Source organism: Callospermophilus lateralis, chromosome 3 (assembly GCF_048772815.1).
Source record: "Callospermophilus lateralis isolate mCalLat2 chromosome 3, mCalLat2.hap1, whole genome shotgun sequence".
In the NCBI taxonomy this organism is placed as follows: domain Eukaryota; kingdom Metazoa; phylum Chordata; class Mammalia; order Rodentia; family Sciuridae; genus Callospermophilus; species Callospermophilus lateralis.
This window is the reverse complement of record NC_135307.1, coordinates 60,895,151-60,910,113: the sequence shown is the minus strand read 5'-3', so window position 1 is coordinate 60,910,113 and position 14,963 is coordinate 60,895,151. Positions and strand designations below refer to the sequence as shown.

The following is a 14,963-nucleotide window of genomic DNA, read 5'->3' as shown; positions in this document are numbered from 1 at the left end:
GGGATCAAGCCACTGGATGGAAAGGTTGGCTAAGAAAACAGGGAACTCCTAAGTGATGAGAGATGCGGAGCACCCAAGCATAGGAGAGGGCCTAGGTCCTCCTGTACTTCCTCCCTGCCATCTCATTCTGGTGAAGTAGAGGGGACACCTGAGAGACAGAGGAAAGAGGGCAGAACACTGGGGCTTTGGGAATCTCAGACTGCAGGACCAGGTGAAAGAGGAGGCAGCTGAGCTCCAGGACCTTTCCAATTCCCAGCCAGAGGGACAGGCAGGGGCTGAGTCGACTGCTCTGGTAATAACAGCAATAACAATGATTTTCAGTAGAAGCTGGGATGAGGAATGAAACCCAGAATGCACACCCAAAGCAAGCACTATGTGTATGACAACTATGTAGGCTGCGGCAGTGATGGGTAGAACAGCCAGCAGCTGGCAGAGGAGCCTCTCCTGACTGGAGCCCGTGCGCCTTCAGGAAACCCAGAACCATCCCAGTTCAGTGGGGAGGAAGTGGAAGTCGAAGATAATGAGAGCATGAGGAAGAACTGAGGACCATTTACAGTCCACAACTGAGTCGGGGCCACTTTCGACAGAAGCCCTTGCCCAGGAAAGAGAGGCACTAGGAAGATGGCTGGGGAGGAGCTAAACTGAGGCTTCCAGAAGATTCTGAAAATCCCACCCAATCCTATACCAGCCCTGCAGAACCCTACTGTGGAAGAGCAAATTTCACAGTCCCACTGGGAAGAAGAGGCTAACCAGAGCCTGGGTTAAAAACATTTTTATACATATTTTCTTTGTTTTGTTTTTTTAAAGTTATTTAAGGTTGAATGATAAAGCTAGTCCTTATTGCTTCATCATGGCTGAAATAGTTCACTTAGAATTTTAGTTGGAACTGATGGGAAAATTTGACATTTACACAATTGTGTCTTTCTTTTGAGGAACATGGTCTATTGATTTATTTAGGATTTTTTTCAAATCCTCCAGTGGACATTAGGGTCTTACATGTTCATATTATTGCATTTTAAGGTTCCAATAGGGGTCCTTGACTTCCCTCTGCAGTATCTTACTCTTACTGTGGAGTTCAGGGATAAAGGTTTAAAAATATTCTGGAGCTTCAGTTTCTTAAAGCTGGACCTACTCTTTCCCTCCCACCACTGTGGATCAGAAGTTGAAGGTCTTGTCTAGCTGACTTTCTGACGATGGCACAGCAGCCTCGAGCAGCTATGGACTGGGGTCTGGGGTGTGGATGAGAAGCAGCAGAAGCAATCCTTGTTGTTGAGGACGCTGGCTTGGGGCTACTTCATCGTGGCATGGCCCGCCTGATGCTTTCTCTACTTTTATTATAGTTTGGCATGGAGGAACTATGAGAAGTAAAACCTGAAGATTGAGCTACTGATATACTTGTAGCTGGTTGTTGGGTTACTCCACCTACCTCCTTTATGTCATGGGCCTTTTCTTTGACAGATAGGTTACTAATGCACAGGAAAAAAATTAGCTCTAATAATATCTCTGGGTTAAATAGGCATTTGTGGGCTACTTAGGGAATTTGAAGATGTGTGTTCTAAATGTCAAACCACCAATTTAGAAGCAAACTTGGAACATAATTCCTCCCTAAGTTGGGAACTGTTTGTTCTTATGAAATCCATCTCTTTAAGTAATGACAATAATAAATTGAGGAGACCTCAGCTGACTAAAGTTGACACCAGATGGGTAAACACCCACCCTAAGTACCAAATTAGTTAATTATAGCTGTGCCATGTTTATAGACTTCGATTCATCTCTTGAGAGTATATTACTTCGTCACCTACAATGGCTCAGTGCATTTGAGCAGGACTTTCCAGAGGTCAGGCTCCTCCATTAAGCTCTAAATGCAAGTGTTTGGAATCAAAGGGCTGTTTGGATTTAGCTTATTTTCATTATACCTCTGTGTGGGGATCAACTTGTACAAAACATCTGAGAAATGATGAGGCAAATAAAACAATGACAGGGAGATTTTAAAATATTTTATTCTACTTACATAGCCTCCTCCCTCATATTTAGCCCAATAGTCATACGCATGTAACACCCTCTTCTCTAGAATGTGGGGGTGTTGAGATTTTCTGAAATGGTGAGTTCAGTGCCTCACTTGAACTTTTTTGTTTCACTCTCTGACAGCTTGATTGATAAAACAATGCCATTCTCACAAAATGGCATGTATTTGGACAGCCTGAGACTCACCCAAACATGTCCCACACTATTCTGGAGGCAGAGAGCCTGGCTGTCCTGCCATGCTCAGGTTCAGATATAGACCAATAGGTTGCATCCCTGATGTACATGTGTCATCTGCAGAAACACCCCACATCAAATCAGTCAGAATCTCTGAGCTAGGATGCTCTAAGTATTGCTGTTTAATGCCTTCTAGGTCATTCTAGTGTGGCTGTGGACTAAAGTGGATGTGGCCATTGTGCCAATTTCTAACATTCAAAGTATTCACACAGAGTATTCAGTTCATAATTTAAAGCAGTGGCTAACTCTAGTCTTCCCAAGCACAGGAAAACTGCCTACTTGTCAAGCATTTTAGGAAAGGACAACTTTGTGTATCAGTCTTTGGCTTCTGCTTCCTTGCCACCACACCCTTATTTCAGACCCTGGCCATCTCTATTCTCATTGCCCCCTCCCAACTTTCTACAAGCACTGCTCCCATTCTCTCTCAAACCTCAAACACAAATCTTTCTCCTTTTCATTTATTTATTTTTGAGATACTGGAGATGGAACCCAAGGCCTCCTGCATGCCAGGTGAGTCCTGTGTCACTGAGCTACATTGCCAGCCCAGTTCTTTTTCCTTTTACAACTCCCTTCAGTGGCTCCTTGCTATCTAGGAAAAACAAAACAACAACTTACTGCCCTTCTCTAGGCATCCAGGGCCTTTCGTGACTAGGCTAGAGTGACGACTCAAGCAAGAGGTCCCATGAGGTCCTCCAATGACCATTGTTCTCTTGCTTCTAAGGCTTTGCCTGAATGGTGCACATCTCACCCCGTCCTGCCAGCACTCCCCATTCAAGGATGGCCTTTCCAGTAAAACCTCCATATCTTCCAGGTTTCCATTCCTCATTGCCAGCTCCTTACTGCTTCTCTGTGTCAAAGCAATGCCTCTATCAGTCTCCTCTCTGTTTGGCACATAATGGGTGCTTAACCAAAAAAAAAAAAAAAAAGTCACCAAATCAGTAAACAAATTTCACTTATCAACACTACCAAAAGTGAGTCGGTCATCTCTATTCAGATCTGACTTTCTCTAAGGGCACCGCATAACATGGTATATATAAAGGAAAAAGCTTTCGGTAGAAAAACTGCTGTACCAGGTGTAGGATCTTGGGCAGTTTAACTGTTTCCTCCACTGTGAAATGAGGAGGAGGGTGACAACTCCTGGGAAGGAGGATTTGACATGATGTGTGTAGCATCAGATGCAGAGTGGCTAAACAGGTATTTTCTTCCATTGACTTCAATTTCCTTAAATTTATCAGTTATTCTGCAAAATTCACAAGTAACATCCCACTAAAAAGTTTTTCTTGGATTCCATGTTTGGCCAGAGGGCTCTATTCCACACGTTGTTTGGTAGAAACTGTGAAAAGTCTCCTTAGTTCCCTCCCCTCTAACTTGACAATAAAAATAGCACCTGTCTTGTGAGAATATGAGGATTAAATGAGTTAATACATGCAGTTATAGAACATGCAAACAGGGCCTGGCCATGGTGGTGCCCGGTGACAGCTACCACCATCATCACTAACAGGACTGTGTTGCTTGGAATTATATCACAAGGATCCTTTAGATTGTCCTTTAATATGTTCCATCATAGGACAGAAAGACAGAAAGAAAACATGCACTTCTTCATGCTTCTTGCTCGAGAAATTCTAATAAGACATTTTAAAGGCAAAAAAGTAACTTTATTGACTACTAATCTTACCATGAAACACCTATAAGAAATAATTACAAAATAATGCAGTTTCTTTACATACTTTTGGTATCATCCTGATATGATGATCCTTTCACAGAAAGGATTATTTACAGTTTATGTAGATATAAAGCTCATTGTTGCAAATACAAATGTAGATGATGTATAGAGGCAGTATATACCAAACTGGTATATTTACTAGCAATGGATATGTAACAAAGGCAGAATAAATAACAGCTTTATACTTTTCCATTTTTATTTTTTAAAACAATTTCCAAATACAAAAATGTAGATTATTCAAAGTGGATTTTCATATACACACACATATATAATTCTGCTGCAAACAGTGGATCGAAAAGCAAAAATGTTCCCTAGCATGTCTCATTTTTGAAAACCCACAAGACTATTCACAAATCCAATTAGAAAGAGGGTGTGCAAAACCACCAACAGTGCTGGCAAAACCCTGAAGGTCTGACTCTAGCTGAAGCAGAGGAAAAAAAGTATAAGGTGCTACTTGTTCAATTAAATACTTAAAAAAAAACATCTGCAAGAAACATTAAGGGCTAAGGAAATGCACCGCATTATGATCTGGGTTCTTCAGAGTACAAACTTGACCAGGATTTGACTTTTAAACATCTACAAGATATGGTGGATTATTTAATGACTTATAGATAAAAATCATTAAACAATCTCTTCATTCTTTTATTCTTTATACAGAGACTGAGATACTTTTATACATTCTGATATCTGAAACTTTGGTTCTTTGAAAGCATTTGATGAAAACAAAATAATCTCATGACCATAGGACTATACGGGACTTTTGTTTTCCTCTTAAAGTGTCAGGTGAAACTAATGGGATGAGCTCTTTTGCTGCTGTGCCCTGCATGAAGGGCAGCATGGGTGGGGCATGTTTGCAGTCACGAGTTTTAATACTGACTCCCATCCACAGTAACACTGCTATATTCTATTGTCCCCCTAAATCTATTTCTTTGTTACCTGAAAACATAATTTTGTACAAAAATATGACTTTCTTTAGAAAATAATATATAGTTTTCTTTTAATAAAACCTGGCAAATAGCAAAAATGGTTTATCAAAATATGGTAAACAAATGTTGTAAAATACTAAATCATTAAAAAACATCCTATAGAAAGACATTGTGCTATGAAGTTCTCTCCTGAAGCACAAGCAACAACATTTTTATTGTACATCAAAAAGTGGATAGGTTTATCCTTCTGACTTGGTTTCATTATATAGCATAACAGCAGCACACAGTCACTGTCTTAAAAATGGCCCTTTCTTGTTTACTAACTTCTTCTGTACACCTTTACTTCAAAATTAACAAAAAAACACCCTCCAGATCAGTGGCTTTCAACCCTGTTTCATATTAGCTCCATCTGGAAAACCTAAAGAAAAAGGAAATTCTACCTGGGTCCCACCCATGTGAGACTGATTTAATTGGTCTGGGTTAGGACCCAGATATTGTTAGTTTTTTTTTTTTTTTTAAGTTTCCCAAATTATTCTATTATGCAGTCAGGGTTGAGAATCATGGCCAAAGGCACATGAGGAAAAAGTCTTCTTAACTCTACGTATATCATCTGATTGTCTGTAGGTACTATTCATTCAGTGATGTATCCTCAGTACTGAACAAGGAAGTTTATATATGCAAGATAGTTATGGAAGCCAAAATGAAGAGTTAGTAAGCTTTAAACACATATAAACACACATAATACCATGTATTTATATATGTATAATATATACATATAGTTAGGGTATTTTGGTTAAGCAGAAACTAGCATTACCATCACTTGTTCTTGATAATTAAAAAGTGAAAACAAACAGAACACCACCAGGTACGTTTTCTGAGACATTCCCATTGTTTCAACAGACACCAGCTTTGTAAATGCCACAAAATGTATTATGTCGTGAGCACAACTCATCTGTTAATCCAAGGAGGAACTCAACTGAATCCCAGAGCTTTCTGGAAGAGCACAGAGGAGGACGTGAAACTTATCAGGTGTGAAGGAGTCACAGGCATCGCAGTGTGCACACTCTTCTGGTTATTGCTTAGTTCACGTCTTCTTGACTATCAGTGTGGGTGCCTCTGTTATGGACATATCTTTGGCTTGCTAGAACCATGCGACTGTGACCACTTCTTAGTGTTCACGTTGGGACATCCTCAGTGAGGCAGCAATGGCTATATACCAAGCAATGGTCTCTCCATTACAAGAAGAAAGAACCCTTCCTCTCCTCCTTTAAACCATGAGCACTTTATGAGGGAGAGGTCAAAAAAAATTTTACAAGCAAACATATAAGCCTAACATCTTTCATGTGATAAAAACTGAATGTTACATTTACTGAAGTAAAAAACAACAGATAAACAAACACACCACAGTCCAACAGTTTGAAGGCCTGGTAACCTGTAAAGCACATTTCCTTCCAAAGGATCAATAAACTTCTGGGCACTTGTCTTGCTGTACATTCTCTGTAGTTCCTTAACCTCTGCATAATACTTAAAGTGCAATTGTCCCAAGGCTTTTGTTTCCATCACAAATATTATAAAGAAAGAGCTATGGTTGGGGTGAAGAAATATGGCACAATATGTAAAGAACCCATGACTTCCACAGCAGCTGGTAAACAGCAGGCTGCCCACCTGGCTGCACACAGGTGTCCTTTACACCACAAACTCTGGAACTTCATCATGAGTAAGATCCAGAGAGAAATATTTGCTGGTTCTCTTGACTGGAAAAGCATCTTGGATGTTGACGCACTGCTGAGCCAAGCAGCTATTGCAGTAGAGGCCTTCCTCGTCCAGTTCATGACCACACCCAAAGGTGTAGCTCTGAGCAGTGTCCTGACACAGACCCGCAATTCGCAAGAAGTCTTTCTGGTAAAGTCTGATGTCATCAAGGCTCAAGCTATGTCTGTCGGTGGAAGTCTTTGGTTTTCGACATATAGTCTGAAAAATAAGGGAAGGCTGAGATTACTTTAGGAGTCTAGACTAAATGAAAGGTTAGCGTGTTTGCTCTTCAAAGAGAGATGGTGCAAAGACATAAAAAGCTAAATAATCCTTATATGTTAGAAAGTGGTTTCCAATCAGTAGATTTGGGGCCTCTGAGACTCTGTGAGGGAAACATGTTACTACCACCACCACCACTGATACCAACAGCAGCCGACTTTTACTGAGCACTTGCTATGTGTCAGGTCTGACTTAAACACTTAGCATGTATTAAGCCATTTAATTTTCCCAATAGCTATAGAAGACAAATGCTATTATTCTCTCCATTAAAAGATCAACAGATAAATAACCCAAAGCAAAGAAATGCAAACTCAACAGAATCCAACTATCCCCAGCATTTCAGAAATCAAGCAATTATCATAAACTAAGGCTGTAAAGATAACAATACTATTTGCTTTTCTCACCAGGATAAGGCAATTCAGTACAACTACACTCTTGTGCTGAGGTCTGTAATCAGTTTAATAGGAAATAGAAAACAAAACAAAATAAAACAAAACAGTTATCAATCAAGAAGCACAATTCAAAAAAAAAAAAAAAAAAAAAGAAGCACAATTCAAAGAAGGAGTTTGTAAAAAACCAAAATTCCTGGGTAGAGTATAGAGTGTTCTTGGTGCTGAAAAGGTTGAGAGGCCAGTACCAAGATTGAGAGACTGTTTCTGAATGCTCAGAAATTGTGTCTTGCCAAATGCTTTATTGCAGGTAGCAGATTTTGGAACTCATTATCCCATAAATATGTTTAGTTTAAAAATGGTTCAGATAATTATGGGAATGGAAGATACTTAATGGGCTGATTAAGAAAACTAGGCATCATATCTTTAACTGTTGTTGCTCCATACTAAAAAGGACAGCCTTGCTAGAAAACAAGGTATCACTTTTGCTTGCTGTAAAAGTTGCAGGACATTTTGCTACCAAGTGTCACATCTGAGTGGTACCACTTGTGCAGGATGATCTCTGTGATGATGCAGTCTTCCCAGGCTCCAACAGGATCTTACACAAAGGATCATTTGGTCATTCCCACAAGACCAGGCACATACACATGTATCTGTGATGTTCACATGTGTAGGTGTGATATCTGATTCTCAGCTGAGTCTCATGGGCAGTTTTTTGTACAAAAGAGTTAACACTGGGTGGTGAAGCTGCAAACCACACAGTCTAACTTGAGTTTGAACTCCAATTAATCATTGCTAGCAGAGGGTAGTAAAAATGACTTGGAATTTTCAGAAAAATATTTAATAAATGTCATTTTTATATTATGGCTATTTTGATAGAAATAAGAGGAAATATGAGAAAAAAAGAAGAAAGGGTTAAGAAGCAGGGGATAAAGAGACTCAAAATGCCAGAGAAAGAAAGAAGGAAGGAAGGAAGAAAAAAAGAAGGAAGAGATAAAGAAAAAAGAAAAGAGAAAGTGCACACATACATACATACACAACACAGAGAGAGCCCAAGAAAGGCATAGGAGGAGGAGCAAGTGCTCAGAGAATAGCAGTATCAGGCAGATTAAATCCAAATGCTGAAACCCTAAGTTTCAGAGTACTTTTACTATATCTTTTTACATTTTAATAGTTTAACAGTGATCATAGGTTGTCAAATGCTCTAGTTCAGTATACTTTAAAAATTCAACCTTAATGCAATAACCAGAGAGTGGAAACATTTCTGCCACAAAACATCCAACAAGAATATTATTCCCTCAGGTTTTCTGAGATCTACTGCCCACACAGACACATGCACCATGCCTGTGCACATTCACACACACAGGTAACCTGAGGCTTGAAGACCATAGACTTCCACCTATATAGAGTATGCAATTTATGAAAATAAAAACCACCTTAAAAATATGCAATTTATGAAAATAAAAACCACCTTAAAAATAAGTGGAACTAACAGGATGAAAATAAATTCAGAATAAAACAAGAACATATGTATCTGAAAAGAATCCTGTCCTTGGGTTAATTTCTTGCTCATTTATGTAAATACAAATAGTTCCTGATTAAAATTTTCTCAAATTCCAGTTGCTAATTTAAAATTTTGAATTCCTTTTGTACCTGTGGAAGAGAATCAGTACTCTGGCCACGAAGTTTGACAACTGTTTCTGAAGAGCTGGATGTGGAAGAACCAATTTCTTTCACAATCAACCCTGAGGTAAAATACAGAGAAGAAAACAATGATTATTTCAGATTATTCACAACTCTATTCTGACACATGCTACTACTAGGAAAGAAAAATCCAATAGTAATCATTACTGAGGACCCTCGCTGTGACCCTTTGGTGGCACATATGCTTTTGCAAGAAAAGAGGGTAGCGCATAAAAGTGGGGCTAGAGTGGAGAAAGAAGTTTAGAGTTAGAATTTTCTAAAACAAAATTCTAAATAAGCTATTTATGACAACAACAGAAACAGACAAAGATGCAGGTATAAAGTGGTCTCTGTGAAATCTCATGAAGCCTCTCCCTCCTCCACATATTACCAACATTGAGTCTACCCCCTGGGGAAGAGGATGCAGCCTCTAGGTTTGCTTCCACTTGGAAAGGTGGTTGTTAGGTGTGGGGATTGGTCTGGGAGTCAGACAGGTCTGAGCTAAAGCCTGGCAAGATAATGAAGTATCTGTGTATCCTGGCCAATGACTGAGTCTCCCCATGTCTTAGTGTCCTCTTACAACTTGGGGCTGATAACAACATCTGTTCACCAGTGTTGGTTTTGATGCCTGACAGTGAATGTGTGACAAGGGTAAGGAGCTCCTCTTGGCTGATGAGGCCACTGTGGCACAAATCTCCTGCTACAGATCCCACCAGGAAGAGACCAAGGTAGGAGGCCACAGTGAGGATTTTGTGCCAGTCTTTGAGATCAACATAGCCCCTAATCACCTCAGTGCTCAGGGAAAATCTGACACATTTTCAGAAGCAGAAACCCAGGGCTGACATTTCCCTTTATGACTGTGGCATGTAAATAAAGTACCCTGAGGGGGGGAAAAAAAGTTTCAGAAGCTAAAATTACTGACTAGAACTGGAGATGTAAATGAACACCAGTGAGACAGGTAAAGAAAATGAGTAGGTCAAGCCCTAGGTCCTCCAACAAGGCCAAATGGCTTAGGAAAAGTACACCCAACCTCACAAAGAAAGAATCTCAAGAAATGGGATTTTTATTCAACCAATCCCAGTAGCCTATAGAAATGGCTCTTTGTGTTCTATTCCTTAAGGTTTCAGAAATATCTCAATGATTCAGAGCTCAGCAGATGCCTTGTGTACAGTGAGGATTCAATAATCAGTTCAACTGAAACATGACATGTAAAACATTCCTGGCAAACACGTGGACAGTTTAAGAACTCTCAGGTGAGGCTCATGCTCTAGGGGTTGGTACACACTGCTTTTGCAGAGGCTTTCTTGAGAAACACACTTATCTTATAAAGAGCCCTAAACCTTTAAACAAATCCTTACAGGAATGTATTGACTTGGGCTGGCACATGGTATGGTTCCTTGTGAATTTAAATGTGTCCTTGGCTATCATGCCTGCAAATACTCTTCTCCAAAACCCACACTCACCACAAAAAAAAAAAAAAAAAAAAAAAAGTCAGAATCAAGCCAGATGCTCAAAACTCTGACCTACCATTACACTTCTTAAAAAAGAAGGGTAGAGTTGTATCCTTCATTCCTACTCAACCTTAGCTCAGTGTTTTAAAAATAATGTTTACATGCTCACATTGTAGAGAATTTGGAAAAAAGTCACCCATAATCCTATCAAACAGAGAAAAGGTAAACATTTTTATGTATTTTCTTTTTTTTTATATAAACATTTTTTAAAAATTAGATCATACTTTTATACAATTTGTACTATTTTCCTTACCTATCTTTCTTATGTTATTAAATATTCTTTGAAAATCTCATATGTAATGGCTGGATGACATTCCAAGAGTATAATTTAACCATTTATTGTTCTTTTCCTTTTTTTGGTATTACAAATAACATTTCAACAAACTTTTTTTGTGTATAATTTTTTAAAACAGCCATTCTATTTAAATTTTATTTCTACTTAATTTACAAAATTAACAACCTTATAAAAGTTGAACATAGAAATACACAAAGTACAAGTAGGCTGTCCCCTGTCCTCCTTCCCACAGGCCCTGCAGTATACACTGTTTTAAACTATTTCATTTCACAAATAAATATATGTAGAGCTACCTATGAACCTATCTTTTGCCTATAATTGTGAGCTTATACTTAACATATATTAGAATGTATTTGTGAAGAGAAAGTTCAATATAGTAAAGCAAATGGGCAAAAGAAGCAAAGTTTAGCATATGAACTAATAAGCACATCTATAGGGACCAGCATCAAATGTCTGTTGGTAAGGGAGAATGGACCTGCAGAGCGTCTGCAGGGCATGGTTTGTCTTGGTAAGTAAATTAAAGGTAATTAAAGGTGCCCTATATTTTTGCACAGCAAGTGCCAGAATGATGGGGCTGTATGCATCAGTCTGTTGCCCTCTGATTTTTGGTGCCTGACACTGATGAGAAGCTCAAGCATTGTCCTGGGGCTGAGGAGCTGACAGGGCAATGACAGGCCACACCCCAGTTTCAACAGGGCTTTAAACTTTATCAAAGCTGGAAGTGGCAGGACAATAATTACTCAGGCTACTTCTATAGTGCTGGCTCCTAAGGCAGATATCCTGAAAGAACAGAGACTAATTCATGACATGTGACAAAAGCAAATAGAAGCAACTGAGATTTAAAAATGAAAGCCACACTGCTGCCTTTTTAATATAGTATCTTTCATATGGTAGAAACATACATTTTATATACTATTATGTAATCCTAAAATAGGGTGACAGTGAAAAATGCATGTCTTCTAGAAGAATTTATACCAATATAAAACTTAAGAGTATCTTTTTAGGTCAACCCTGTTTGGTATGTTTTTCCTCCAGACTCCTATACTTGTATGATACAATGGGGAACAAAAGACAAGGCAAACTTAGAGGCCTGACTTCTGTGTCTAGACATGAAGCACTCATCTCTCTAAATCTACAGGTTTTCTCACCTGTAAGAATGTAGGAGGCCAGACCGAAAGGTCTCCAGGCCTATTCCAGAGGCATTACATGATTCTCTGACTCTAACTTAAAATAACAAAATAAAATAAAATAAAAGAAAGAAAGAAAACCCATTATACAACTACCTTTTGTCTAAATCATGGGATTGAAGAAGCTAATTTCCTCCTTTCTCCCACAGAAGGCACTTGGCCCTGAAGTTGAGGACAGTGACTCAAAGCAGCTCTTTTCCAGTCCTGCCTCTGATCTAGAGCTCCCACCTGCCCCTTCTATTTTCTGAGACATATGCTTTTTGGTCTAAAATAATCTACTGCCTCAGAGAAAGAACTGGCCATAAGAGCTCACCAGAGTGTCCATTCAGCTTCCTTGACATGAGCATGTCCTCTGTGATGTAAATGCACATGTCTGGGCTGACTTCCAGAGATTCCTCATTCATCGGCTCCAGGTCCCTGGGGTCATCAACCAACATCTCTATTTCTGACCCAGAAGAAAAAGAAGACATTTAATAACATGAAGGAAAATGGTGATCACATTTTGAAGGTAGTCATATAATTATTCATATTTGAAAGTAAATCTGCTAGTGAGACTCTTCAATAGGAAATTCTAGGGTTTCTCAGCCTCAAGAGTCACTTGGTCTCTTTTCCATAAGCCTTCTGTGTTATCTATGTATCCTCTCATGGCATGATTTGATTATCAATTATTCTTTAAGAAGAAAAACTGCATGACCTTGCTGTGATGACCAAGGGAAAACTGAGGCTGATGGGCCATTTGCTGAATGCCAAAGCAAGGGTTGCTGATAAAGGCAGAATGGGCATTCCTGAAGCTCCCCCTCACCCATAGCTGCTGCTCTGAAGGCACTCAGAGACTTGCTTTGAGAGCCACATGAATTCTATAGTAAACATGTTCTGTAGTTTCCCTTAACAGAGTCAACATGTTTTCACCCAACTAGAATGCTATGGCACTCATTTGAGACAGAAAAAATATTTAAAAAGAGGCAACTGATGCTAAAATAGGCTGACATAGGCCATAGATCTCATCTGATTTCCTTAACAGAGACTAAGTTTCTAGCAGCCAGGTGCTGTACTTTGTTTATACTCCCTATAGTTCTGCTTATGTAGGAAGCACTTAAAAAAAATACCATACCAATCCAATCAACATCATGGACTCAAATCTTCTTTAGGGGAGGGAGCGGAAGTTCAAGATGTTTCTGTCACTATCACTGCACTCCACTCCGCTGTCCTAACCACTGGCTTTAAATATTTAATCTCGGAGTCAGAAATATAGATGTGAGGGTTGTAGGACTAAACTCCACTCTACTTCACTTAAACAGCCAACCCTCTGGCTGCAAAGAATCTGGACCAGAGGGCTGCCTTGTTCACAATCAAACACAAGCAACTCAACTAAGTCACAAGGGAAGACCACATGATACCACTTCTCTATTACCGCTACCTAGCTGCTCCTTAGATACCAATTCTACAGAAGCAATAGTTGAAAAAACTACAGGGAAAAAAAGTGATCTGGTGATGACAGTACTGTTACCATCATCCTGTGAATCCTCTTCTAGACGGTCTTTACCACCACTCTCTACCCCTGAGGTGTGGGAGCTGCCGTGGCTTGTCATTGAGCTGCAGGTCTTCAGTTTGCGGTGGATGGCGCTGCTGGAGTAGCTGTCCTCTGGCCCTGTGTCCCTGGGCTTGGTATCTGCCTCAATGCCTGAGGTGTGGGAACTGCTATGGCTGGCGGTGGAATGACGAGACAGGCGCTTGTGCTTCACGCTGCCTGCGCTGCTCCCGCTGGCCCGTGACCGTTTCTCCAGCTGATCCATGTCAAGGTCCAGGTTGTCACTGATGTAAGATTCCCGGTACTGCTTCTTCTCTGTGTGGTGAGAACACAGCTCATCATCATGTCAACTAAGACACAAGGAATGGCTGGCTGGCTTGGGCGAGTCATCAGGCCAAGAACAAGTACAATTTCAAATTCTGAATCTAGTGACTGAGAAGTGGTGACAACTGAGAGAGAAGTTTGACTTAGGAGGATGCAGGATGAATGAAAACCAACATAATAGACTTGAGGGAACTATTTAAACCACTCAGCATTCTGAAGCTTCACACATTAGAGAGAAGTGCTGTTCAAAGTGCAGTCATAGACCACTTCTTTCTGCAAGTTGTTACTGTCCCATAGTGAAATAAATACAATAAATGAGAACATTTCGAAACTTCCAGAGCAATGTGACAGTCATTAATGTGATTTTGTATTTTGCAAAAGTATTAGTCCATAACATATTAGATATTCAAAAAATTTGGTCCTTTTCCACAGATAATTTCAGAAGCACTGCTATAGAAGACAATTTAATTTGTTTGCTTATTCATTTGTTAAATTTGGTCCATTGTTAGGTCTAGCTGCTGTAAACAATTTAAGAAAAAACTATTCTGAAAATTTCTCTCAAAGATTCTAGTTTAGATTTTCATGAATATGAGAGTGCTTTTCTCCATTTAGTGAGGCTTTATTATCTATTTAGAAAACACAGTAATCACTACTGGTCTGATGATTTATAAACATGTGGCCTCAGATTGGTAAAACTATTCTTTGATTTAACATGTCAGTGCTGTTCTTTAATGTAGTCAAACTTAGAAATGAGAGACAACGGGGAGCCTCTTTTATTAAAGCATGAAGTTAAAACTGAGCTGCAGGTATGTACTGATATAAAAATATTATTTTTCTGTTTCAGGTCAGAAAATGTAAAAAAACTGTTTAGCCTTCTTGCTTTCTCAATACTGATGAGAAATAACACATTAGACCACTATTAAAGACAAGAGTGCACTTGGGGAATGTTAAGTTGATGTTATTTTACAAACTGCTAACTAGAAGGGTAATTGAGGTCTCAGGGGGTTGCTAATGGATTTAATTGTCTTATTTCTCGGTTAAATGAAAATACTTGCACTCCTCAGGTCTGAATCCAGCTCTGAAGCACAATCACTATAGCCTCCCCAG

The 14,963-nt window shown here is 39.4% G+C and overlaps 1 protein-coding gene across 2 annotated transcripts in view; it reads right to left on the bottom strand.

Moving 5' to 3' along the window:
* Positions 1 to 3,892: 3,892 nt before the first annotated feature.
* Positions 3,893 to 14,963, bottom strand: part of Frmd6 (FERM domain containing 6) — an 86,438-nt gene continuing 75,367 nt past the window's right edge. For both annotated transcript variants that reach the window (XM_076848302.2, XM_076848303.2), the window contains exons 11-14: positions 13,512 to 13,847; positions 12,318 to 12,449; positions 8,982 to 9,073; positions 3,893 to 6,879 (exon numbers count right to left, since the gene is read on the bottom strand). In XM_076848302.2, the coding sequence (XP_076704417.1) occupies positions 6,595 to 6,879; positions 8,982 to 9,073; positions 12,318 to 12,449; positions 13,512 to 13,847 (845 nt within the window). In that variant the 3' untranslated portion in view covers positions 3,893 to 6,594. The remainder of the gene's footprint in view (positions 6,880 to 8,981; positions 9,074 to 12,317; positions 12,450 to 13,511; positions 13,848 to 14,963) is intronic.